At 40.2% G+C, this 26,742-nt stretch overlaps 1 protein-coding gene across 5 annotated transcripts in view; it reads left to right on the top strand.

Annotated features, from left to right (window-relative positions):
* The window catches only part of LOC127425145 (SH3 and cysteine-rich domain-containing protein 2-like), a 38,959-nt gene extending 15,481 nt beyond the window's left edge, over positions 1-23,478 (top strand). For all 5 annotated transcript variants that reach the window (XM_051670830.1, XM_051670834.1, XM_051670831.1 and 2 more), the window contains 9 exons: positions 832-926; positions 1,476-1,548; positions 3,136-3,248; positions 5,509-5,581; positions 6,357-6,406; positions 6,598-6,677; positions 6,888-6,939; positions 22,517-22,654; positions 22,903-23,478. In XM_051670830.1, the coding sequence (XP_051526790.1) occupies positions 832-926; positions 1,476-1,548; positions 3,136-3,248; positions 5,509-5,581; positions 6,357-6,406; positions 6,598-6,677; positions 6,888-6,939; positions 22,517-22,654; positions 22,903-23,001 (773 nt within the window). In that variant the 3' untranslated portion in view covers positions 23,002-23,478. The remainder of the gene's footprint in view (positions 1-831; positions 927-1,475; positions 1,549-3,135; positions 3,249-5,508; positions 5,582-6,356; positions 6,407-6,597; positions 6,678-6,887; positions 6,940-22,516; positions 22,655-22,902) is intronic.
* Positions 23,479-26,742: the final 3,264 nt, after the last annotated feature.

The raw sequence follows: 26,742 nt of genomic DNA on the forward strand, positions 1-26,742 counted from the left end.
TAACTCAGATTATTTGTAAAAGATTTGTTACACAGATTATGTAATCTATATAACATTAGAAAGTCATAGACTGAAAATATACACTAATGCCAATGTCTCTGGAAAAAGTTTGGATAGTGATATAGCTTGGTGGAGGTGACGTCTTCAGTGGGAAAGAAGCTGGATTCAATTTCAACAGCCTTGAACATGAAGTGCTGAGGAATGCTGATCTCCTACAGCACCGAGAGGGTCCTTACAATCTGGAACATGCAGATGAAGCACTGATACTGGTGCAGAAGTTCTTTTTCAATCTGGAACACACAGATAAAGGAAACTTGAAGAGAAGGGTTGCTCTCAAGAGCTTAACCTTTTTGCTGGTGTTTCTGTTGTTGTCTCCCTGGTATGGGGACTCCAAACTTAGCATTGCTGTTGCCTCTTAAAGTGAGACTTGGATTTTCGGGGGTGGGGTGTGAGGCGATCGTTTGATGGGAAGAGTGTTCCACGACTGCTATTGGGACCTTGAAAATGCATAATGTGCAAGGAATGGCATCTGGTCAACTTTTTGGTGCCCCTTTGGGGTATGATGGTGCCCCCGAGGGGGTTGGTGCAGAAAAATTTGTTGATGAGGTAGGAGGGTTAGAGAGGAGAAGTTTAGAGATTTCAGCCTCTGAGAGAGGAGAGAAAAAGGAGAGCAGAGAATAGCAGGTGGATGGTGGGAATTTGCAATGTTGAGAATTGTCATTAAAGCAGAGGTGGAGTACAGAGGAGGCTCATGCTTAATGAAATAGTTTAATTACTTTGAAGCCTATATACTTATATACAGTATATACCCTTTCCTATGTCTGTTTTTAGGCAACTCTAAACAGGGACTGCGCTGTAAAACATGTAAGATGGGAGTTCATCTTTGGTGCCTCTCTGAACTCTCACAACAGCCATGTCAAGGCAAGGTATGTTTCCTTTGTGATAGTCTGTAAAACTATGATAAAAAAGTGTATGCGTCAATATATACACTGCACATACAAGTAAAAATTACAAGGATTACTTACAGGTAATGCAGTGTTACAGGTACCACAGTATGTTCGTGGGACATGATAGTATGTTAACAAATAACAGTATGCAAATATATTACAGTATTCATGTACTCATATATTTCAAGTGACCTTGTAAGTAAAACTTGTTGTTACAGTTCAATTCCATTCAATTCAAAGGAATAGTGCTTTTCACAATACAGTACATAATGTTTCAAAGCAGCCTTACAAAGTATAGTGTAGTTGAGGAAGAAAGCTTGAGAGGAGCCAATATTCAGTTAATTTACTTACTGACATACTGGAAGTGCTCTATGAAAACACTTGTTAAATCAGTATCTATAAAAACATAATCATTGTGGGATTTGTGTATATGTTTAGGTTTTAGTTTCTAGTATGGTATAGCATACTGTATACTTAAGTATTTATATTTATGGTAAGATGAATCTTTTCTTTTGTGTTTTTTCTCAGTCTGGTATGTTCAAAAGAAACGTGAGCTCACCTTTACTGACCAGTGATCGAATATGTGTGGTTAACACACAAGGTACAGTATGTGTGGGACACCAGCAAAACAATGGGCCTAATTTATTGAACACAAGCAGAACGAATATCTGTGTAAATTGTTCGTAAAGCCGTTCTGACATAAATTCTTGGATTTCTTATTTTCAAAACTTTAGTTGGAATGAACGAAACGTACACCTGCTCCCAACCATGTGTAAACTGTGCGTAAGACATCTAAACGTGTTGTGTTCTTTCAGACAAATTGTCATAAATTCATTTTGATAGAAGTGTATTTAAATAAGTAATGAAAAATTAACTAATAATAAAATTAGTGAAATTAACCTTAAAAAATAACAAATTAGAAGAAAAAAGGCTTCTTTTTAAACCATAGCCTATACATGATTAGAAATGTTTCATTACTGCTTGAATTTTTTATTTTTTTTTCCAAAGTATAATTACAAAAAAAATTTCAGCAGAAGTGTTTGATATTTCTTGAAGAAATGAATGCCCTCTTAACGTGACTGGTTGGACAGTTTTATTATTATTATTATTATTATTATTGTTATTATTTGATATGAGCTCTATAATTTAGGTGTCATAATTTAGTATAGGCATCGGTATATCGCATTTAGTTGATAAAGTATGGTCAGTGCTAATGCTGTTAAACCCCTAAATAAACGCTTGTCATGGGCAGGTGCGTACACAATACAACGGGGAAAATATAGAAAAAGCCTGCACACTGTCGTATAGCTTGCAAATCTGTAATCTTACAGCTTTTCTCTGAAGATTCTTCCAGTTGCTAGTACTGTATTTCACTGTTACCATCATGATTTACCTGAGAAGTTTCACAGATGATGCTGGTGATGCACTGCGAAATGAACCAGGTTAATGGTGTTGGACGTCCTCCTGCTGGCTTGAACTGAAATTTGTTTTTACAGTCATGTCAAACCATTTTTATTGACTTGGTTATTGACTGTTTGATTCACAAAAGAGCCTCCAATGACAGCAAAAACACGCAATGACAGTAAGTCCTCATTTTCTTTGAGATGCTATTGTGCTTGCTATATCAACATTTTATGATGTGAATGCACTTCATTCATAAAAACGATTTTATGACTGTTTTGCATTGATGTTAAAAGCATTAGTAGTATTGATTCTGTATATGTGTGTTCTGCTATTTATATTTAATGGTTGAATCAATAAAAAATGTTAATCGCTAAAAAGTAAGGCTCCTTATGTCGCGTTTTCATGGGCGTGAATTATTATAATTGTGAATGAACATGCACATGCCTCCTCTTTACGAATGTTTGAAATTCAATAACATACACACGTTTTACTAACAAATCTACGGGGTTCAAAGCACTTGTGAATCCGGTGGAAAGTTTTTGGAATTTTATGCACAAATTACTCCGAATTTACTCATATATTTACAAAAGTTTCATGAATGAGGCCCAATGTCTGATTTGGAATATAGAATAAAGAACAGCATTTTTCTCAAGGAAAGGATTGTTTATATTATATATTCTACCTACTCACAGCTATGAATGCAGTTCTGTGTAAGCCTATGTGTGTGAATAGATTTAGTGTGTAAGTACAGTGCTCATTATTTTGTGTGTGCGTGATGTGTTAGAGTCGAGAGTTCAGGTTGATCCAGTGTACGCTACACTGCGCTTTGGAACCTCTCTGTCCCAGACCGGCCAATCCAGTTTTGGGAGTTTTTGTGAATCTCCAACCCAAAGCCTGGTGTGTATATACCATGAGTATGTGTGTGTGTGTGTGTGTGTGTGTGTGTGTGTGTATGCGTGTGTACCAATACAGATCTGAAATGCTGATGTCTCTTTAAAGGTACACTCAGTAACTTTTGTCTTTGTATCATCTTGGACTTACACTGACACCTAGTGGCTTGGATGCTGCATCATTTAAAATCAATAGTTTTCAGTTTCTGATGCCATTGTAGAAATTTAGTATTCACAGTAAGCCATGATTACTTTAATCAATGAGTGAAAGTGTCCAATAACAGGATGATTACTGAGATTAAGTGAGAAGTATTTGGGTGGTCATGTGATTCTAACATGGCAGCCCCCATGTGCGGACCCTCACCATGTAGAATAAAACAGCTTTTATAAGGTTACTGATATGACTGGAGTCTTCATTTTAAAGGGTTAGCGTACTGCCCGGTATCGGCTTTTCAGCCGGGCACCTTCCAGTGGCCCAAACAGGGCATTAAAGGGGTCATGAACTGAGAAATCAAAATTCCCTTGATCTTTTGACATATAAGAGGTCATTGTACTATAAAAATATCCTGTAAGTTTCAGAACTCAAAACTTTCTCGTTAGTCTAAAAACAGCTTATATTGAAGCCAATCTGCCAAAACCACAGAATGTGGAATGTGCCACTTTATTCCATAATAGTGTGGCTAAACACCACCTCAGCAGAAGAAGATAAACGACTGCTTCTACATCACTGCCTGTTTAGCCCCGCCCACCGATTCACGAACGTAGTAGGTAAATAACGAGAGAGGCAAACACAGGTCTACGCAGAAAACCAAACGATAAAGATGGCTCCGAAGACAACAAGACGCTGTGCATAGCCAAGTTGTGGAAAAACACAGTCTTTGCATTGCCTTCCTTCTGATCCCAACTTTAGGAAAGAGTGGATATACTTTATTTTTAATGAAGTTCCAGACCGCGTCAGTAAGATCTTGGTCCTTTGTTCACTTCATTTAACTGCGGATTCGTTTACAAACAAGGCACAATGCGACGCAGGATTTTCAGAAAGATTGAAACTAAAACACGATGCTGTGCTGACTATATTGGATCCGACAGTAATGTCGCACCACACAAGTGTGAGTCCATCTATGAAGGATGTAGGCTGTCAAACATACATGCAGAAGTATACATCGGTGGGCACACAGCTGTCCTTTGGAAAAAGTTTTTTACTTTAATGAAAATTAAGGACGATGAATATAAGAACAACAGCTTGACAAACGATGGTACAATCATTTATACTAAGTTTACATGAAGCAGCACGAATTATCCTTTGTCAGCTATAACTGTATTAACACCTAGTATCTAAAATTTATATGCAACAACCAATGAAATATAAAACGTGTAATATGCATCAATGTTAACAACATAACGACACAAACAGCTTTCTGTAGCGTCTTCGGCTAAACTCTAATATAATGTAATAGGCTAACTACCTCACAAATACATAAAGTATAAATATAAATAAAGATGATTATTTACCATGCTGTCGCAGGCTGTAGTATCCTTGCCATTTGAGGTACAGGTTCGTTGTTTTCTGATTCGGGATCAGACTCTGGCTCAAACATGTATGGCTGAATTTCACCAGCTGCCATTTCTCAACATCGGAAGTTTTCAAAACAATTCCACAGGTGTACTGACGGGGGCGTTGAAAATTTTTAAATATGCAAAACTGTTAGCCAATCATACCAGTGGGCGTATACTTCCAAGTCTACAATCCGCCACGCCTATTCAAACTAAATTATGATGTTTTTTTATGTAAAAATCTTGATAACATTATAAGTGGACCACAGAGAACAGTAAAAAAAAAAAAAAAAAGGCAGTTCATGACCCCTTTAATGTGAGTGCTCATGATTTCCTAAATACGTATATTGCAAAATGACAATTCATGTCTTTAGGAGTTAAACTTTTTAAATAGAAAAAAATAACTGAGTGCACCTTTAATGCAGCTGAGTACTCACCATGTGTTTGTCCATATGTGTCGTTGGAAAGCTCCTCAGAGATCCTCAGCTATATTAAATATTAATATTAATCAACAACAGATTAAATACATTTCGATATTGAATGGTAGCTTAAACTTTAACCTCTTTAAATAAATTCTTAATTGATTCATTATTGAGGCATTTCTGTATGATTGTATTTGTTTGTCTAATTCTGTTTCTAAACAATAGCTTTTTTTCCCTGAATATCTCATATTTTATTTCATTATTGTGTGAAACATTGTTTGTGTTTTTAAGGATGAAGAGGAGCCTCAGCAGAAGAATGAATTTGTATCTGAGGAGGAGAAACTGACTGAAAACACAGAGAACTGTGAGAGAATCAACACAATGATCATTATAAATTGAAAGATTTATATGACACAGCTAAATAGTAGATAACACATATTTTGTTTTTTGTTTTATTTTGAGCTCACTCCTTGTAAAGATTGGTATTCTATAGATTATTCTAGTTTTTCATTCTTTAGATGATAGTTTCTCTTAGTCAGGGTAGATGCCAAATTAAATTTTGTGCTGATGAAAACAGAGACTTATAGTCTGTACAATGGCACACACTTTATAAATCTGTATAAAGGTCCTAGATCACATCTAATTTTCACAACTCGGTTTTCTGGAGGTATTTGTTTACCACAGTTCTTTTGGAAAGATGTATTTTCAATGTTTTGTCAGCTGAACGATCAACAACACTTTAAACAACCATTCAGCCTATTGAACAGACTGTACTTCTATTGCTTACAGCCTCATTTTCATTCCCATCAAAAATTAAACATAGCACTACTCTAACTAAGGTCCATAGGCAAACACATTTTTCATGAAAATGTAAATACTAAATCATAACTTAAGACCTAAATTAATGCATTAGATTTTACTAATTAGATTTTAGATTGTAAAGATCAATTGTGATATTGAAGAATTATTGATCCTTGAGTCGATCTGCAGAACAGCAGCACATTAAATATGGTGGCACAAGAAACATTGAACAGAGCAAGACACAACACAGAGAGCAACTATGCTACCATACCAAATTCCAATAGAGATATGGTAATACAGTTCCAAACATTATGACACCGTGTCTGTTTAATGTACAGATGTGTGTGTTCCTGAGAATGTGAACTCTGAGCTGGAGGAGATATCAAAGGTACAGTGACATTTCTGTGTTCAATCTGTAATAGTCTTTCAGCAATTATGGCACAAATTGTTCAATGGAGATAAACTGAAATAACACTCATGCCTCACTAGCTTTTGCATTATTTCTTAATTTCATGATCTGATCATCCTGCAAATATATGAAAACAGACCTTAAAAGCGCTCTCTGTGTTCTCTATTCAGGTTCCTAAAGTTCACTCTTTTCATACCTATGTTGCGCTTTACAAGTTCCTCCCTCAAGAGCAAAATGACCTCGAATTACAGTGAGTCCATTGTGTGTGTGTATGTGTATGTGTGTGTGTGTATATGCGTGTCTGTGACAAGTCTCCAAGCACCAGACCACACATTCTTTACAAATGGGAAGGGAACAGTAATTCTGCAAATACACACACAAGTAGACAAGTCCATGTGATGTGTGTCAGATGGTTTGGAACACACATACATATATAATTTTGTGTCTCTTTTAAACACAGTCCAGGTGACAGAGTTCAGGTGATTGACGATTCTAATGAAGAGTGGTGGAAGGTAAGTAGTTTATTCTCAGCAATATCACAGCAGTAATCTTTTTAAGAAATAGTATGTCAGATGGGTTTTTCTTCGACCTCGGGCACTTTATTTCTTGTTAAAACAATTTACACACTCTCACTAGGTTATTTAATTTGTCTACTAACAATGTCCAACAGTGTATGTACATGCATCACAGGAGAATAATGTCTTCTGAAAGTTATGAAAATTCCCACCACTGTCATTTCCAGCACATCTCAAATTCTGTATTGTGTTTAATAGAATTCTATCAATGGTTGAAATGCTGCTGATGGAAATTACCTTTTAAACATTCATGAAATAAAATGGCCGACTTCTTTGTCTTGTTAAGGCTAATTTCACAGCTAACATTATATGTATCCTAAATACACGCTAAAGCAGTATCATATGAGCAAGTGTGCTGTATGTCAAGCTCTCGGCATGGCAGTGATTCGGCCGTAGGCCAAGTGCCGAAAGTAACCCAGAACCCTAACCCATAGCCATGCTGATAGATGGACAAATACAGCATGACTGCAATTCTGTGATATTACTTTTATACAGCAGTTCAATGAACAAGTAAATAAATAAGAAGGGACAAACAAAGGACTGTCCCAAAAAACACTTTTGTGTGTGGACCTACTTTCTTACTCCACAGATTAAGGATTTGCCGTTGCTAGTTCGAAAGATACGCCCAAACCTCTGTTACTCATTCGAAAACCACACTAGTAATGACAGCTTGTTCTGTTTCTAACAAGTTATTGGAGTAACAAGGACATGTGTGTATGAGAGAGAGAGAGAGAGAGAATGACAGAGAGAGCGAGAGACTGAGCAAGTGATTACCTTACAGTGATGAACAGTAATGCTACAGCTGTTAGTTTAACTCTGTTCCTCAGCTGTAGTGTGGTAGTAATCCGCTCTGATCGTGGAGTGATACTGCCATACATGCTATCTGAATTATCCTACAAGTATTTCACTCACGTTCAAGTGTTTTATTGTGGGAGAGAAAACATGGAGGACATTTACATTTATTCATTTAGTAGACACTTTTATCCAAAGTGACTTTCAAATGAGGTTAACAACAGAAGCGATTCATCCAACAAAAGGGGCAACAATATAATAAGTGCTGTAATACAAGTCTCACATAGCTTAGAGCAGTACAGATAGCAAGGAAAGGCTTCTTTTTTTTTTTTAAGGACATGAAGGTAGTGCGTTAGTATGAATGGGTAGGTGTTCACGAAAAAGATGCTGTTTTTTGGGATAAAGATACAGCTGCTTGGGTGGAATTAGGCAGGTCATTCCACCAGTGGGGAATAGTCAAGGTAAAGGTCTGGGACAGTGATTTTGTGCCTCTATGAGATGGCACCACAAGGCGCCATTCACCAGCAGAATGCAGGCTTCTGGAGGGCACATAAGTCTGAAGTTGTGAGTTTAGATAGTGGGGTGCGGAGCTAGTGGTTGTTCTACAAGCAAGCATCAGTGCCTTGAACTTAACGTGAGCAACCATTGGCAGCCATTGCAATTTGATGAAGAGAGGCGTGCCGTGCACTCTCTTTGGCTCGTTGAAGACTACTCTCGCTGCCGCATTCTGGATTAATTGCAGAGGTTTGACAGTACATGCTGGAAGGCCTGCCAGAAGAACATTTCAATAGTCCAGCCTGGATAGAACAAGAGCTTGGACGAGGAGTTGTGTAGCATGCTGTCATAGGAAGGGCCTAATCTTCCTAATGTTGGACGCCAGTTTCATTCTTGTATTTTTCTTTTTTTTTTTTTCTGGAATCAAAATATTTAATAAGTACATAACAATTATTTTTTTTATATATTAACATTTTATTGGTTCAAAAAACAGGATTGAAAAAATAGAACATACACAGAATCAAATTATATCAAATTATATGTCCCTCCCCGTGAACCTCCACCCTTCCCCCACACACTACTAACATCCAGTGGTCCAACACAAAATGAAAGTATACACATGTAAAAAAAATAACAAAAATAAAAAATGTAAAAAAAAAAATTTAACCAGACAACGGGAAACACTTAAGAATAAATAAAAAAAATAAAATCATACATTTAAAACTACAAATCTCCCTCCACTGCCCCTCCCTGAGAACCTTATAAAAAGGCTAAATAGTTGCCCCTTTTTTTATTAAATAAATCCATGTTACCTAGCCTTCTATATGACATTCTTTTAAATGCCCATCTCTGTGTGCCACTCATGAAACAAGGGCGCTCCAGCCGACTTCCATCCCTAAAAATGATCTGTCTGCCGATCATAACACTGGCTAGGACCCAATTTTTTATGTATTTATCCCATATATTAATGACCGCCCCATTGCCTAAAATACAGAGTCTGGGGCAAAATGAAATTTGAGTGCCCAATACGTCACACATAAAACTCTGAACCCTCAACCAAAATTCTTGGATCTTAACACACCACCAAAAAACATGGGTTGTGTCCCCATCTTCTGACTGGCATCAACAGCAGGTGGCCGTGTCTTTAAGACTAAGCCTATACAATCTAGAAAGGGTCCAGTAGAATCGATGTAAAATCTTAAATTGCATAAGGCGCACCCTTGCATCTCTAGATGTAGACTTGACATTTTTTAGAATATTAGCCCACACTCCCTCCTCCAATACCAAGTTTAAATCTTTCTCCCATAATCTCTTGAGAGAAGCTGAAGCTCCGTCCCCCAGACTCTGAATTAGCAGGGAGTAATACTTTTTCCAAAAGCAGTAATCACCACTCCCAAAGTATCTGCTGCTTTAGCGGGGTGTATGCTACTCCCAAAAATAGTACAAATCAGATGGCGCAGCTGTAAATACCTAAAGAATTGAGACCTGGGAATCCCAAAATGTTGAACCATATTTTCAAAGGACTTCAACACTCCACTTTCATATAGGTCACCAAGCGTATTAACCTTCCTCCCAATCTATTCTGTCCAGCAGAAAGGGGACTTATTAATACATAATTTTGGGTGCAGCCATATGCTCGAAGCAACATTTAAATAAATGTCCGAATTAAACACTCTGGACACTTTTGTCCATACCGAGTGCAAATGCGAGATAACAGGGTGTAACTTCTCCGGTTAGTTTTATAGAAAGGCTTTGCAATGGCGAAATAGGGGCAAGAAATTCCTGTTCAATACAAAACCAGGGAGGGCTCTCTCAGGTGGAAGCGACCAATGAGCCAAATGTCTGAGCCTGAATGCATGATAATAAAACAAAATCTTGGGTAGACCTAGCCCACCTTTGTCAATCGGCCTATGTAACTTACTGGAATGTAATCTGGGATGCTTACCATTCCAAATGAAGGACTTCACTATGCTAACAAATTGCTTGAAATAAACTTGTTCCAAAGGACAGCTGTGTGCCCACCGATGTAAACTTCTGCATGTTTGACAGCCTACATCCTTCATAGATGGACGCTGCTGTGATTTAGGTTAAAAACGCATAATACTCAGTACAAATCAAACGATCTGTAATAACAGACAAAGCAATAGTGACCACGTAATAAAAACAGTTACTCACACTTGTGTGGTGCGACATTACTGTTGGATCCAATATAGTTGGCACAGCATCGTCTTTTAGTTTCAGTCTTTCTGAAAATCCTGCGTCGAATTGTGCCTTGTTTGTAAATGAATCCGCGGTAAAATGAAGTGAACAAAGGACCAAGTTCTTACTGACGCGGTCTGGAACTTCATTAAAAATAAAGGTCATCCACTCTTTCCTAATGTTGTAATCAGATGTAAGGCAATGCAAAGACTGTGTTTTTCCACAACTTGGCAATGCACAGCGTCGTGTTGTCTTCGGAGCCATCTTTATCGCTTGGTTTCTGTGTAGACCTGCGTTTGCCTCTCTTGTTATTTACCTACAACATGCGTGAATCGGTGGGCGGGGCTAGACAGGCAGTAATGTAGAAGCAGGCATTGATCTTCTTCTGTGGAAGTGGTGTTTAGCCACACTATTACGTAATAAAGTGGCACATTCCACATCCTGTCGTTTTGGCAGATTGGCTTCAATATAAGCTGTTTTTAGACTAATGAGAAAGTTTTGAGTTCTGAAACTTACAGGATGTTTTTATAGTACAATGATCTCTTATATGTCAAAAGATCAAGGGAATTTTGATTTCTCAGTTCATGACCCCTTTAATGCCCTGTTTGGGCCACTAGAATGCGCCCAGCTGAAAAACCGATACTGGGCAGTACACTGTCAGAGCCAAAGTTTCGGATTTAGACCAACTGACTCTGTATCCTGAGAATTTAGAAAAGGAATTAATAATTCTGTGGAGGTAAGGCCTAGTCTAGTTGGTTCGGAGACAGATAATAAAATATCATCTGTGTAAAGCAAAAGCTTATGCACCATACCCCCTGCCACCACCCCTGGAAAATCATCCTCTTTTCTTATCGCGGCTGCTAATGTTTCCAGGGCAAGACAGAACAATAATGGGAAAGAGGTCAACCCTACCGGGTGCCCCTATCCAGAGTAAAATAATCTGAAATTATTAAATTGTTTTGAACCGCCGCTACCGAGTGTCTATAAAGTAACTTAATCCAACCAGTAAAAGTATTCCCGAACCCATACATTTCCAAAATCTTAAAAAGATAATCCCATTCTACCATATCAAATGCCTTTTCAGCATCAAGTGAATGGCAGCAACTGGAGTCATTTGCCACTGCCCACCTGACATTAATGAAATGCCTAATGTTATCAGAAGAGTTACGGCCCTGAATAAACCCCACCTGATCTATATCTATAAGAGATGTCATAACTTTACTTAATCGGTTAGCCAACATTTTTGAAAGTATTTTAATGTCTAGCTGGATCAGGGAAATTGGACGGTAACTCTTACAGTCCCTTGGATCTTTGTCCTTTTTAAGAATCAGACTGATCCGGGCTTGTGTCATGGTTGGAGGAAGCTTTCCATTCTATAATAATTCCGTATAAACTTCTAGCAAAAGAATAATTCAGTGGCAAACCGTCTGGCTCTGGAGCCTTGCCTATAGGCAAGGCCTTAATTACCTCACCAAGCTCCTCCAAGGTTATCTCAGAATCAAGAGAATTCCTTTGCTCAGTTATCAGTTTAGGAAGTTCTAATAGTTCCACAAAGTTTCTAATATCCTCACCAGTAGACGAAGATGTGGAACTATAGAGATCGAGATAGAATTCTTTAAAAGCATTATTAATATCAATGGCCTAGGTAAATATTTCACCACCAGCAGATTTCACTGAGGGAATGGTAGAAAAAGACTCTTGTTATATATATCTAGCCAGAAGTTTCCCTGCCTTGTATGACTGTCTTGCCCTGAATAGCCAAAACTCCACCTTCTGCAACAAAATAGTATTATATCTGTTTCAATCGGGTCAATTTCCTGAGGCCATTAGGCGACATTCGACGCTTCAGATCTGCCTCGGCACTTTTAATATTCCCTTCCAATTCCACGAGTTCTTGTGCTTTGAATGTTTTGGTGAATGAGGCATACTGTATGATCCGGCCCCTAAGAACCGCCTTAAATGCCTCCCAAGCCACGCCCACAGAGGACACTGAGGACCAGTCGACAACTTTACCGTCAGATTGCTCAAGTCCGGTGTTTTTATAAAAATTTTGTGAGAAAGAATTACACAGCAAAAGATAATCAATAAAATAAACTCCAGCCAATAGGCGGAACCAGCACAAAAAAAGCGCTGATTCTTCAAACAGTCAAGCAAGTGTTCAGTGTGCCAGTCCACTCGGCTGCAAAATGAGTGCAAGCAAACGACTTACTCCATTGACTTTATGGAGGACATCACTTGCTGAGGACATATGAATGTTTTATGGCCATCCTTAGCATCTATTCTCAATTTGGCTGGGAATATCAGTGCAAAAGCAACCTTCCGTTGATGTAAAAGTTTGCATTCCTTGAATTGATAACGTTTCTCTCTTGTCGAGTTCGCAAAGTCTGGGAACAAGAAAAAGCTGTGGTTCTTCCAAGAAAGCCTTCCTTTACTCCTTGCCTCGTGTAACACAAGATCTTTATCGGATGATCTCAGAAATTGGGCAAAATTGATCGGGGCCTGTCTCCCTCTGTGGATTGTCGAGCAGGAACCCTGTGAGCTCGGCCGATTTCCAGCTTATGGCCTGCTATGTCAAGCAGATTTGGAAAGAGCCCATCCAGGAATTTCACCATATACTGTCCCTCTTCTCCCTCCGGGACTCCAACGATATGGATGTTATTCCGCCGGCTACGGTTTTCCATGTCCTCCAACTTCTCCAAGACATGCTCCAAATCCACCTTGGTTGCTAGCGGATTAGCAGACAATTCCCTCTCCGATGACTCCAGGTAATCGATCCATTTCTCGACATCCCCCACTCTTGTAACCACATCAGTGAACTCCGCTTCCAAGGCAGTGATCGATCAATGTATCCACAGCAAGATCCTCCAAGTCAGCAATGACCTTCGTCAGCATTGCTGACATATTCAGCATCTCTCACCGCATTTCCCGCACCTCTCCAACCAAATCAACTCACAGACCCGCGGCCTGCTCAGGGGCGTCAACTTGAGCATGTAAGTGTCTTTTAATGTCTCCCGAGAATTTTGAATTCTTTGACATATTGTCCTCCTAGAACAGTTATGGAACAGAGTATATCGAATCTCACCGGTTTATGTCATAAAAAGTATTAAAACTAGCAAAGTGCGCAGAGCTCGCCGTTCACATGTCCGATCCTCGCATGGCATCACGTGACTCTCCCCATTCATATATACAGTGCATCTGGAAAGTATTCACAGTGCTTCACTTTTTCCACATTTTGTTATGTTACAGCCTTATTCCAAAATGGATAAAAATTCATTATTTTCCTCAAAATTCTACAAACAATACCCCATAATGACAACGTGAAAGAAGTCTGTTTGAAATCTTTGCAAATTTATTAAAAATAAAAAACGAAAAAAATCACATGTACATAAGTATTCACAGCCTTTGCCATGACACTCAAAATTGAGCTCAGGTGCATCCTGTTTCCACTGATCATCCTTGAGATGTTTCTACAACTTGATAGGAGTCCACCTGTGGTAAATTCAGTTGATTGGACATGATTTGGAAAGGCACACACCTGTCTATATAAGGTCCCACAGTTAACAGTGCATGTCAGAGCACAAACCAAGCCATGAAGTCCAAGGAATTTGTCTGTAGACCTCCGAGACAGGATTGTATCGAGGCACAGATCTGGGGAAGGGTACAGAAAAATTTCTGCAGCATTGAAGGTCCCAATGAGCACAGTGGCCTCCATCATCCGTAAATGGAAGAAGTTTGGAACCATCAGGACTCTTCCTAGAGCTGGCCGCCCGGCCAAACTGAGTGATCGGGGGAGAAGGGCCTTAGTCAGGGAGGTGACCAAGAACCCGATGGTCACTCTGACAGAGCTCCAGCATTTCTCTGTGGAGAGAGGAGAATCTTCCAGAAGAACAACCATCTCTGCAGCACTCCACCAATCAGGCCTGTATGGTAGAGTGGCCAGACGGAAGCCACTCCTCTGTAAAAGGCACATGACAGCCCACCTGGAGTTTGCCAAAAGGCACCTGAAGGACTCTCAGACCATGAGAAACAAAGATTGAACTCTTTGGCCTGAATGGCAAGCATCATGTCTGGAGGAAACCAGGCACCGCTCATCACCTGGCCAATACCATCCCTACAGTGAAGCATGGTGGTGGCAGCATCATGCTGTGGGGATGTTTTTCAGCGGCAGGAACTGGGAGACTAGTCAGGATCGAGGGAAAGATGAATGCAGCAATGTACAGAGACATCCTTGATGAAAACCTGCTCCAGAGCGCTCTGGACCTCAGACTGGGGCGAAGGTTCATCTTCCAATAGGACAACGACCCTAAGCACACAGCCAAGATAACAAAGGAGTGGCTACGGGACTACTCTGTGAATGTCCTTGAGTGGCCCAGCCAGAGCCCAGACTTGAACCCGATTGAACATCTCTGGAGAGATCTGAAAATGGCTGTGCACCGACACTCCCCATCCAACCTGATGGAGCTTGAGAGGTCCTGCAAAGAAGAAGAAGAAACTGCCCAAAAATAGGTGTGCCAAGCTTGTAGCATCATACTCAAAAAGACTTGAGGCTGTAATTGGTGCCAAAGGTGCTTCAACAAAGTATTGAGCAAAGGCTGTGAATATTTATGTACATGTGATTTTTTTCGTTGTTTTATTTTTAATAAATTTGCAAAGATTTCAAAAAACTTCTTTCCCATTGCCATTATGGGGTATTGTTTGTAGAATTTTGAGGAAAATAATGAATTTAATCCATTTTGGAATAAGGCTGTAACATAACAAAATGTGGAAAAAGTGAAGCACTGTGAATACTTTCCGGATGCACTGTATTTCTTGAGGAACTCTTATTTTGACACCGACACAGAAAGCATTCTCTCTTCCACCATGTTGAGGGTTTACATCTTTTCCCAACTCAGAAACTTGAATCAGGTTGGCACCCTGAGCATGTTTAATTACAAGGGACAGCTTGGTTTCTGTGTACTACCCCTATAAGACATACACGGCCACTGTGTTATGATTGGCCAACTTCTTTGCATCGCAAACACCCCCACTATAATCTTGTATTTTTTCCAAGAATAAAATGATGTGTGCTACATTCAGGAGCGGGTTTGGTAATTAGCAATAATTAATAATTATCAAAGATAATTATTAATTATTAAAATCAATAGAACATTGATTAGAATCAGTGTTAGCTTTTTAATCCTTTTAATCAACAATCATCACAGATAACCATCAATTATCAAATTCAATAGAATATTAATAAGGATTAATATCGCCTGGGCACAACCCTGGAATCAGGGACTAATAACCAGACAGTATAGCAGTCTCAATATAGGATTGTTCTCTTAGGAAAGTCAACGTCTGGAGAACATCGACATTCAAAAGGAAAACAATGAAAGCTTGAATCTGAGCACTTAATAAGCCTATAATACATGAGAGGAAAGTATTGTGTGTGTGTGTGAATGGCTGTGTGCGTGTGTGTGTGTGCGTGTGTAAGGAGTGACGTGCACAAAATGGCGGACGTGGCTCTCGTGGAGAGTACATAATGCGAGGTTTCCAGCCAGAGAATATGGCCACGAATGTGGGTGGGGAGAGGCTGGTTAATTGTGTCTGCCCGTTCAGCACGTCTCCACTTGTACGATAACTTAGGGACAAAGTTGAGCTTTATCGCCAAGTTATCTACTAGCCAAATGTGTGTGCGTGTATGTTTGTGAGGGGTCGTGTGTGTGTGCAGTTAGTACACGAGAGAGAGAGAAGAGTAAACCGTCCCGCGGTCTTTGGTTCTTTAATGGATAAACTCAGTGTGCCGGTTTCACCCGCGATGGCGGAAATACACAACAGTCCAATGTGGTTGGACTACAATACAGCAAATCTCATTTGTGATAACAGTACATTACAATAATACCTTGAGTATTATTAGAAGCAATGAGCAGACTCGGCAGTCTGTAAACTGTACAAGCAATAACTTTGATATACAAGAATTGCACACGATAATAATCTATCTCTGTCCAGATGTAAACCTCTTACTTGAATCACGTGAGGACGTGGGCAGAATGAGTTAATCTGTTGTTTGACTCCGACTCGGTTCCTTGAAGCATGGGTGATGATGGGAGGCCGTTTCCTCACTCTGTCGGCAGGCGGTATGATGGCTGATTCTTGGCAGGCTGGCAGAGAAAACAGCGAAGTCGACTCGGTTGAAGAGGGAAGAGAAATCTTCTTTCTTCACTTCTGCAGGCAAACAGGTGAAGACGTGGATTGCTCAGCGGTCAATTTCGGATCCGTTAGCGTGTTCGGTGGAACACGGAGAAATCTCAACTCGTCCAGCGAGATGGAGATTGTATGGCCAAAGTTTCAAGTCGTACATTACTTCCTTGTGCAACGAGGCTATACCTGAGAGCAGCAGAGCTGCGTCTAGGCACGGCACGTAATGTCGCTGGAAGCAACGCCCGGAAAGATCTCAGAGGTTTTTCTACTCCCGATGATGTCATGGTTGAGGGCACGTTCTGTCGTGCGCCTCATCCAATAGGAGTTGAGAGGTCGATCCTTCAGAATTTCACACATAGGTGTAAAGTGAGCAAGCCTTCATGGGATTTGTAGTCTGTTTTGGAATCCTTTTGTTTGATTTTGGTGCGATTGTTGTAGTTAGGCTTTATGACTGTATGTAGGCCTGCCTTTGTCTTATATATGAATACTTGAGGCCCAACAAAAAGAATTCTAAAAGCATTCAGTTGAGGCAGTCATTGATAGCTATATGTCCCAATTTATATGAAGCACACAATCAAACTACTATGTGGCATGGGGAGTGTGGTCATGTGTCAGTCTGCGGGAGAGAGAGAGTGGTAAGGCTCGTCACCTGGCTCATAATTATCTCTAACACCTGTCTCTCATTATAGTGATGGCAGAGGGAGACTTATAAGGCATGCCAGAGCATCAGAGAAAGGAGAGAGTGACCTTAAGCACAACAGCCAGAGCATCTGGGAGTGTGCCACATTTATTTAACATTGTTTATTTATAACGACGGTTACCGTCGTGTGTGTCAGAAAAACTGCCAATTAAAGAACCGACCTTGAACCTGCTTCATTGTCTCCTGACTCCTCCATTGCCCCGAACTAAGAACATTTTCACATACTACATTTGTTCGACTGAAATAACAATCAAAAACTGAACAAAGTTGGCATACTGTTGCTCCCCAATAGTTACATACAGCCAAGATTTGGTGATAAAATAATGTAATGTAAAGCTGACAACAGTGAAAATAGTCCAGACTAAAAATACTGTGAATGTAAAGGGTTGATAAATCTGTATCAAACTGTAGGTAAAATTAAGCTGGTGCCACACTGGCAGACTCAAAACAACTTGTTTTGGCCAAAGGGTGTGACACATAAAAACAGACAGTTGTGCATCCACTTTCTGATTTCATTAGTCATTTTTGTAGGGAAAAAACGCTTGGTGACAGAACCACTATGGATTACAATCAGCGTTTATGATGATAGGCAGCTGAGTGTGATTAAGACGTTCAGATCAGCTTGATGTCTTGTCAGTTCTTCAGTAAAAGAAGCTCATGTGTCACTTGAAGAGAAAACAAGAGCCCACGTCGGCAACAAAATGATTTTTTCTGTCATGTTGGACCTTTTTTTCCATTGCTGGAACCATTAACTCAGCAGGGAGTCCCACTGGCAGACGCTAATGTGTGCTTCATCAGTCATTAACAGATGCAACAATAACATTCTAATGAAATGGGATATTTAGTTGCTGCATTTCTGTCAGGTTCAGAATTGATGGCACTGCCTGATCTTTCAGTAAAATTTCTTTGCAAAGCCTGCATCGTATTGTGATTTGTGCTGTTTAAACATACTGTATAATGAAGCACTGACATGATCAGGAACTTTGTTAAAAAGTTAAGAAAGTTAGCGTGATTTTAGGTAGATAGTGATTTTGGGTTGGCATTGAGTCCAGACTTATGGAGGTCACCCAGCACCTTCCGGAGTAACAGGAGGTGGTCTTACCAGGTCTCAGAATGAATCACGACATCGTCTAGGTAAGCCACTGCATACTGTTGGTGAGGTCTTAAGATGATGTCCATCATCTGCTGAAATGTGGCAGGTGCCCCATGCAGTCCAAACAATAGGACATAGTACTGCCAGTGCCCAGTAGGGTTATTAAAGGCCGTTTTTTTCTTTTGGTGCTGGAGTAAGGCCCCGTTTTCACCTGGTATAAAGATGCATCTCAGGTGATCCAATCACATGTGGTCAGGTGAGACACATCGCTGTTTACACCTGGTCACTTAAATGTGTTTCCTGTGTTTGGATTTGGAGGGGAGGGTCTCTGTTTCATGACGACATACATAAATCACTATGTCAGCGTGTTACTGGATGATAATAAAGCACAACAAATTCAGAAAAGACAAAGAAAGCACGAAAAAAATGGCATGCTGTTTTTCCCAGATGTGGTTGAAATTTAATCCAAGCACAAACGCAACGTCAAGCAGAATTATCCATTATTTTAGTGGATTGCCTAAAAGAGCTTCAGGTTTTCATGCTTGTCATCTGTGTTGATATCAGACATACTAAAGAAGATCCATGAAGCTCTTGTGATTGTGTATGTATCCGCTTTTTTAAATTTTCCAATCAGATGGTTATTTCCTTTTAAAGCCGCTTGTTACCGGCAAACTTTAAACTGTTGTTTTAGTGCAGCAGTTGATTGACAGGTGAGGGGTGGCACTTCACTGCTGCTGTGATGCATACAGAATGGATTAGCATATGTGGTTTTTGTTATCCGATCACAAAACTGTTTAGACCCCGTTTAGCATCTTAATACCAGGTGGAAACGGGGTCTAAGAGGCACCTGCCAGTTCTCCTTTGTCAGGTTCAGCATTGACATAAAATGGACCTTCCCTAGATGGTACATGAGCTTGTTGACCCAGGGCATGGGGTATCCATCAAATTTCGAGATGTCATTTAGTTTCCTAAAATAATTGCAAAACCGGTATGTTACGTCTCGGTACTCTGTAGGGCCACTGCCTGACGATGGCCCCAGATGGCGTGAGGATCTCATGTTCAGTGATGGAGGTCCATCCTGGCTCTTAAGTAAACACATCTCTGTGTTATTCTACTAGCTCCATCAGCTGCTACCTCTGGGCAGGGAAAAGCTTATCTCCTAGGGAGACCTCGGCCACGGACTCCATCATGAAGTCAGAGAGCTGAGGATTCGTATCAACCCACTTTTTAAGGAGGTGAACATGATAAAAGCTGCTCCGTCCTTCGTTAGCCATGCTGGCAGATACGATAGGTCACAGGGCCCACCCTCTCAGCAAACGTGTAGGGTCTCTGCCAAGAAGCAAAGACCTTACAATTAGCATTAAGCACAGGTCCTCCAACAGCAAAGGGACGAACGGAGTACCCTTGTCAGTGAGGATCTTCTCGGTAGCCCAACCCCGCTGAACAAGAGAAACAGCTGCTCCGTCCTTCGTTGGCCATGCTGGCAGACATGATAAGTCACAGGACCCACCCTCTCAGCAAACGTGTTGGGTCCCTGCCAAGATGCTAAGAACTTACAATTAGCATTGAGCACAGGTCCTCCATCAGCAAAGAGACGAACGGAGTACCCTGGTCGGTGAGGATCTTCTCGGTAGCCCAGCCCTGCTGAACAAGAGAAACAGCTCTTTAGCAATGTTCTTGATATGGCCTTCCTTAATCGTATTGCCTTGCCTAGGTGCCACACAAAGAGGAGATCATTTTTAATTATAAAATAAAGAGAGGGGAGTTGGCCCGGTTGTTGGGGTTTACCTTCGATTTCCTTGACCTGAGCCCAGCAGTGTCTGAGGCAGTCGTCCCACTGTTCCCTACCAACAGCATATCACCCTGCAAGGTTGAGCCTAGCTAGTACCTGGATGGAAGACCTCAGGGGAAAACTACAATTGCTGCTGGAAGAGGTGTTAGTGAGGCCAGCAGGGGGTGCTCACCCTGCGGTCTGTGTGGGTCTTAATGCCCCAGTACAGTGCTGGGGACACTATACTGTAAAAAAAGCATAGTCCTTCTAATGAGACGTTAAACCAAGGTCCTGACTCTCTGTGGTCATTAAAAATCAAGCACTTTTCGTTAAAGAGTAGGGGTGTAACCCCAGTGGCCTCTCTTCATCATGGCTTCCTAATAATCCCCAATATACAGTAAATATGAAGTTGCTACATCATTGTACTCTCCACTCCACCAAAAGCTGGTGTTTGGTGGGCATTCTGGTGCACTATGGCTGCCATCACATCATCCAGGTGGATGCTGCACACTGGTGTTGGTTGAGGAGATTCCCCCTATACTATGTAAAGTGCTTTAACTGTCTAGAAAATCACTACATAAATGTAACAAATTATTATTATTATAATTATTATTATTACCAAAATAACCCCCTTCCGTAATCTGTATGAACAGGTTGGAAAGATGTAAAGGTTAGTATGAGGTCTCCAAAGCCAGGAGCACTGGGCGTGGTTTCGGTTTCTTTTTCCAGAACACCTGATTCCGCTTCATGGGCCTCCTTTGCAGCAATGTGTCCATCAGAACATCCAGACCGGGCCAATCCTGTCCGAGGATCGGGGTACCGGCAGCTCAGGGACAATTCCTATAATCCTACCTTCCACTCTCCAGGTTCAGCGGCAACCCTTACCTAAACAGATGGAAAGGAGTGAGTGTACCCATGCTCACAGGTGATGGCTAGCCAACCACGGGTCGGAATTGTGGGGAGGACAGCAGGTTGAGCTAAGGTAATGGAGCTGCTGGAGTCCAAGAGTGCAGTGACACGTTTGCCATTCACACAAACTTCTTTTGTCATGGCACGGGGAGGAGGGTCTTCATGCAGGGTGCAGCCGACCAGCCATACCTTTTCATCCACTACCCATGGGTCGGTCGACATGGGTTCATCCAAGGGTCCTGGTGCTGCGCCCAGACGCTTTGGCCTTGAGGTGCTCTCTGGCTTGCGCCGCTCTAGGTTGACCCTTTGGGGAAATGACAGAGCCCACTCCCCATATTCTCTCTCCTGTGTGGCCTCGGCCAGCCTTCCTGTAGTTGAGGGGCAAGCTTCGGAGCATTTTATCAACCAGGACATTTTCAGCTACATTCTCTGCGGTGGCCTGCCCCGAGAGAAGCCAGCAGTGAGTGATACGAGCCAGCTTGGATTCCTGGGCTCTAATAGACTCACAGTGTTCAAACACCCAGGTGTGAAACTGCTGTGCTGCTCGGACGAGTGACAAGCCAATATGCGCTAAAATCTCTGCTTTCAAAGCCTCATAGTCAGCTGCGGAGTCAGGCAGGAGAGAGTAATAGGTGATCATTGCCCACTCTTCTTGTACCCAGCCTTCACACTCCGCAATGATCTTGAATGTCCACATCATCCTGTTCAGTAACTTTTGTAAGCAGAGAGTGCCCTAAACCTGGAGTAGCTGTTTTCAAATTGAAAAGACAGCACAGTTAAACTGAACAATTACCAATAAATCTCTCTTAATGTTAAACATTTAGGTGATTAAAGGTGCTGTAAATGATTTTAGCCATTCTGGAACTTCCACCAGAGTAGCCGTTGAATTAGTCATGACCCTCTTTCCAAAACCCCGCATTTCAGATACATGCGCGCGCACACACACACACACACACACACACACACACACACACACAAACACACTAGAGACTGTTGTGTGCGGAGGGTCTCCCCGAGCATTTCGCCTTCTGATCCTGTGCGCTTCGTAGGAGCAGGGCACTGTATGGGCACTTATACGAGCATATGTACTGTATGTGCTGGCCTGTGAACCCGTACAGTGATTGAGAGGCAGATGGTCTCCTAAATTTGCTAAACAAAGGATCAGACTGCAGCCTGTGGACATCTTTTCCCCTGCTGTTTACCAAGCCTAGGGCTGTTATAGAGACAGGTGTGATATTTCATGGCACTTACTGTATTTCAGTGATATCTGACAGCTAATAGAGGTGTTCTCTTCATGTCATTTCATAAAAAAAAAAAATCACTTACAGCACCTTTAAGAGGGATATGTATGTACATATTGTGCTCTTGTGTGCAGGGTAAATGTGGTGATAGAGTTGGATTCTTCCCAGCTAATTTTGTGCAGCGAGTGCGTCCAGGTGAGAGAGTCTGGAAGGTGATGCAAGGTGTCCATGGCAACAAAGAGCTGGGTCACATGACTGTTAAAGAGGCTCAGGTAACATCACTTCTAAATTAACTCATTTTAAATGTTTATCTTTTGTGTGTGTGTGTGGGGGGGGTCACTTAAGTACATTTAAGTACTTTGAAAATATCAAGTGAAATACTTTTTTACAGAATTTATTTGTATTGTATATCTTTTCACATTACATTGGATCATTTAATGGCAAAACATTTTCCCTGATTCAATCTACAGTGGTTGACTGTTCTTGTCATCTTTTCAATTGTTTCAATCTTTCACAATAGATATGTGTTGGTAAGAGTGAAGACACAGATGGTTTTCTGAAGGTGAGCAGTGGTAAGAAGAGAGGTCTGGTGCCGAGTGACTCACTGGAGGAGATATAACACACCAGAGAGAGATGAACCCACCGCTCCAGTGCCGCTTTATTCATTTCACCATCTCTTAGAAGATGCATTTACCACATAGAAACCTTTTGTATTTTGTCACATGATTTGTTTAAGCCAGCACCACACTTGCAGACTCCAATCAGCTCAGTCTTGGCTGAGGATGCATTGCTGAAATATTACTCTCTTCAGTGGAGGTATGACACACTTGCCGATTAAGCATGGTGAAGGTGTGACAGACATACTGACTCACCACAACTCTCTCTCTCTGATTCCCTGTCACGTGGAGCTCGCAAAAATAACAAAATGAGTACCGCATGAACACAAGTCATTGTAATAGAGAGATTTAGAATTTGATTCATGGAGTACCTTTACCTTGTGAATGTGTGTGATTGTGTATTTATCCCCTCCAGGCTTGCCGAAGATTGTGTGTGTCTAAATGCAGCTTTCAGTGAATAAAGAAATTACTTTCCATAAAAACAGACTGTAGTGCCTCTGCTTTCTGATTTCATTAGTCAATTTATTGTAGACGAACCACAGAAAAAATGCTTTTTGACTGAATCATAATGGATTACAATCTGCATTTGTGATGCAACTATGATGAAAATATTCAGAACAGCTTGACATCTTGTCAGTTCTCATTGATCACTTGATGAGAACACAAGAGCCCGCCCTGGCGACAGAAAGATTTTTTTCTAACCATTTTGATTTTCCAGATTCTGGAACCATTGGCAGACACTAATGCGCGATTCACCTCTCTCCTACTGGCCGGCGATTATGTAAATTAAGCTTACACCTGAAAATTGCTTGAAAAATCAGCTAGTGTGGCGCCGGCTTAAGGTACTTCGATCCCTACAATTGAATAATTTAATTTGTCCTCTAGCTAACAGACTTTGACAAAATGTCTCTAGATCTCCATGTTCTTTTAAAAATGTTTTTTTTTTTTTTTTTAAGAATATTTGTTTTTCCAATTTTGAGGAAAAATGGTACATCCTTGGCATATGTTATTGCTAGTGTGGTGTAGAAAAGAAATTTGAGAGGGTTGATTCTGGCTATAGTCTATTTTTTCCCCACAGAGTTTTCACAGACAAATAGAGCTATTCTGCTTTTCTAATCACAAAGATGCTCCAGCAAAACTGTAACAATTACCATTAGCATATTAGCATCAATACAAACATTGATAATTACATTAATAAATAGAAATATTAATGATAACAACATTATAAACCATGCAAGCTGCATAAAGCAGAATCTTACCTGAATGATTCAGAGGTGTCTCTGAATAACATTGACCTCAATCAATACATGAGGTCAAGGACATCTCATCATCAGGAAATTTCAAGGGTGACAGCTTCTTACACTTCCCAGCCATGTACACTTGTTGTACATCTTCCTCTTTCATATAAGGTAACTGACTAAAAAATGCCTTCAATACACAGAACACCAGCCTGAACACAATTACTAGTCAGAGAGAGAGCGCAAGGAAGATTGAAACAACAGCGACTGACAGGATGGCTCTGTGTTCTACTGCACATGTACAACTTTAATACGCTTTACCTTCCTGATGTTGTATTGTAACCATCTACTACTGGAGAAATGCTACTTTGCAGTAGTCGATACTACTTACAGATTAGTTAAGTAAAAGGGATGCAAAGTTGAATTTTATTTTCTCTTTTTTTGTTTTTTTTCTCAAGTATGATGCAAATACAAAATACAAGCAACAAACAGATCAGCTTAATAAAATAAACAATGCAAGCGGGGGGGGGGGGTGGTGAAGCAAGTAGTCTATTCCTGTATAAAGAAGCACAGCATAGTTACAGTATAGTCATGGGAGTATGTTGATACATAAAGAAGGAGGAATCGGTTCTGTAAGCATTGAAGAAATATGGACCAGGTGTGTTTGAAGGATTCTTTGTTAATATGTATGGATGCAGTATTTGTTTCCAGACTGAAGTGCATTAATAACAAATTGAGCCAGTGATGTATTGAAAGTTTTGTCTTTCCAAATGTTAAAGAAAATGGGTTTTTGGTCCAGACTTCCAGAATTAATAATTATTGAAGGTCACTAGATATGATGTAGACATATTATTTCACAGCTATACACCCTGTTTAGTAACTTGCATAATTATTCATCATGAGAAGGCATGGACTAATCATTTGAGTGCTGCTTTTGTCCATAAATTCAGAAGCATAGACCGCAATGTATTTTACATGGTAAAGTCATTTGTATTTGTATAGCTCTTTTCACAACACACATCGTTTCAAAGCAGCTTTTCAGAAAATTATGCTTTAACAGAAAATGAAGCTGTAATATCTTAGAGTCATTATTGTGTGGTTAGACAAAAATGGGATTGTAGATTGTTCATTTAACAAAATTAGTAAATAAAATGTGTATTTAGATCCCAAGTGAGCAAGCTAAAGGCGACTGTTGCAAAGAACACAAAACTCCATAAGATGTTGGTTAATAGAGAAAAATAACCTTGGAAGAAACCAGGCTCACTGTGGGGGCCAGTTCCCCTCTGGCTAAACAGCATGAATATAATGCCAGTATTAGTTATTTATGTGTAGTACAAGTCATGGTTTAAAATTAGTAAACTAATTAAGTGTTAAGGGCCAGTGTTTAAACAAATATATTTCATATTAACTGTAAGATTAATGACTTTAGATTGTGAAGTCCATCCTGAATTAACTGCAGAAGTGCCTAGATGCAGTGTTTTTTGTTATTTGGTTGATGAAGGCTTAAGTTGGCAATTCATGAAGTATATGTATTCTATTTTAAGAGTGTAGTTCATCCTTTGACCAAGGTGATGCAGGCAGAGATCAGGTAGGTGCATCACAGTTTGACTCGAAGCTTGTGGCAGTTTATTTTGGTGAAGTAAAATAACGGTGTCAAAAGTTACCTCAAAAGCAAAAGGGCATTGTTTTACATTTTTGAAATAGAGTACAAAGTAATATGCAAATCTAAAACTTAGGGTGGTTTCACATATAGTATGATTTAAGTTAACCAAACCCAGTTCAGTTAAGGTGAACCAGAAAGGGAACCAGCCGCAAATTACCTCAGTGCTTTTGTTGTTCACAATGTAAGTGGACTTAAGAGGACCCATTTTCTTTTTTGTTCCTCTTCACATTAATGTGGTCTCAGACCCCTTGTTGTTCACACCACAGCACCTTAAGAACTCAGACTGCATTGCAGCTAGGGCTGTCATGATTATGAAATTTGGTTGACAGTAATTTTTCATAAATAATTGCGATTATTATGGTAAGCAATTGTCATACAAATTGTCATACTTCTTAAGGTTCACGTATGCTCATTATAGATACTACATATTACTACACCTTAACTAGTCATTTATTGATATTTAACAAGAAATCATATAATAAAATGGGACTATATGATTACTTTTAAGGCTTTAAAAAATATTGAATTTTTCATAAAAAATTATTGCACAGGGATAGAATTACATAAAAAGTAATATTTTATATGTTATATCATTCAAAATCAGTTCCCCCTATGTTCCCCCTATGTTTCTCCTTAGGTTAGTGTCGAAGTCTGTTCCCCCTATGTTTCTCCTTAGGTTAGTGTCTAGTCTGTTCCTCCTATGTTTCTCCTTAGGTTAGTGTCGAAGTCTGTTCCTCCTATGTTTCTCCTTAGGTTAGTGTCTAGTCTGTTCTTCCTATGTTTCCCCTAAGGTTAGTGTCGAAGTCAGTTCCCCCTAAGTTTCCCCTTAGGTTAGTGTCGAA

This window comes from Myxocyprinus asiaticus, chromosome 34 (genome assembly GCF_019703515.2).
Source record: "Myxocyprinus asiaticus isolate MX2 ecotype Aquarium Trade chromosome 34, UBuf_Myxa_2, whole genome shotgun sequence".
Lineage (NCBI taxonomy): Eukaryota > Metazoa > Chordata > Actinopteri > Cypriniformes > Catostomidae > Myxocyprinus > Myxocyprinus asiaticus.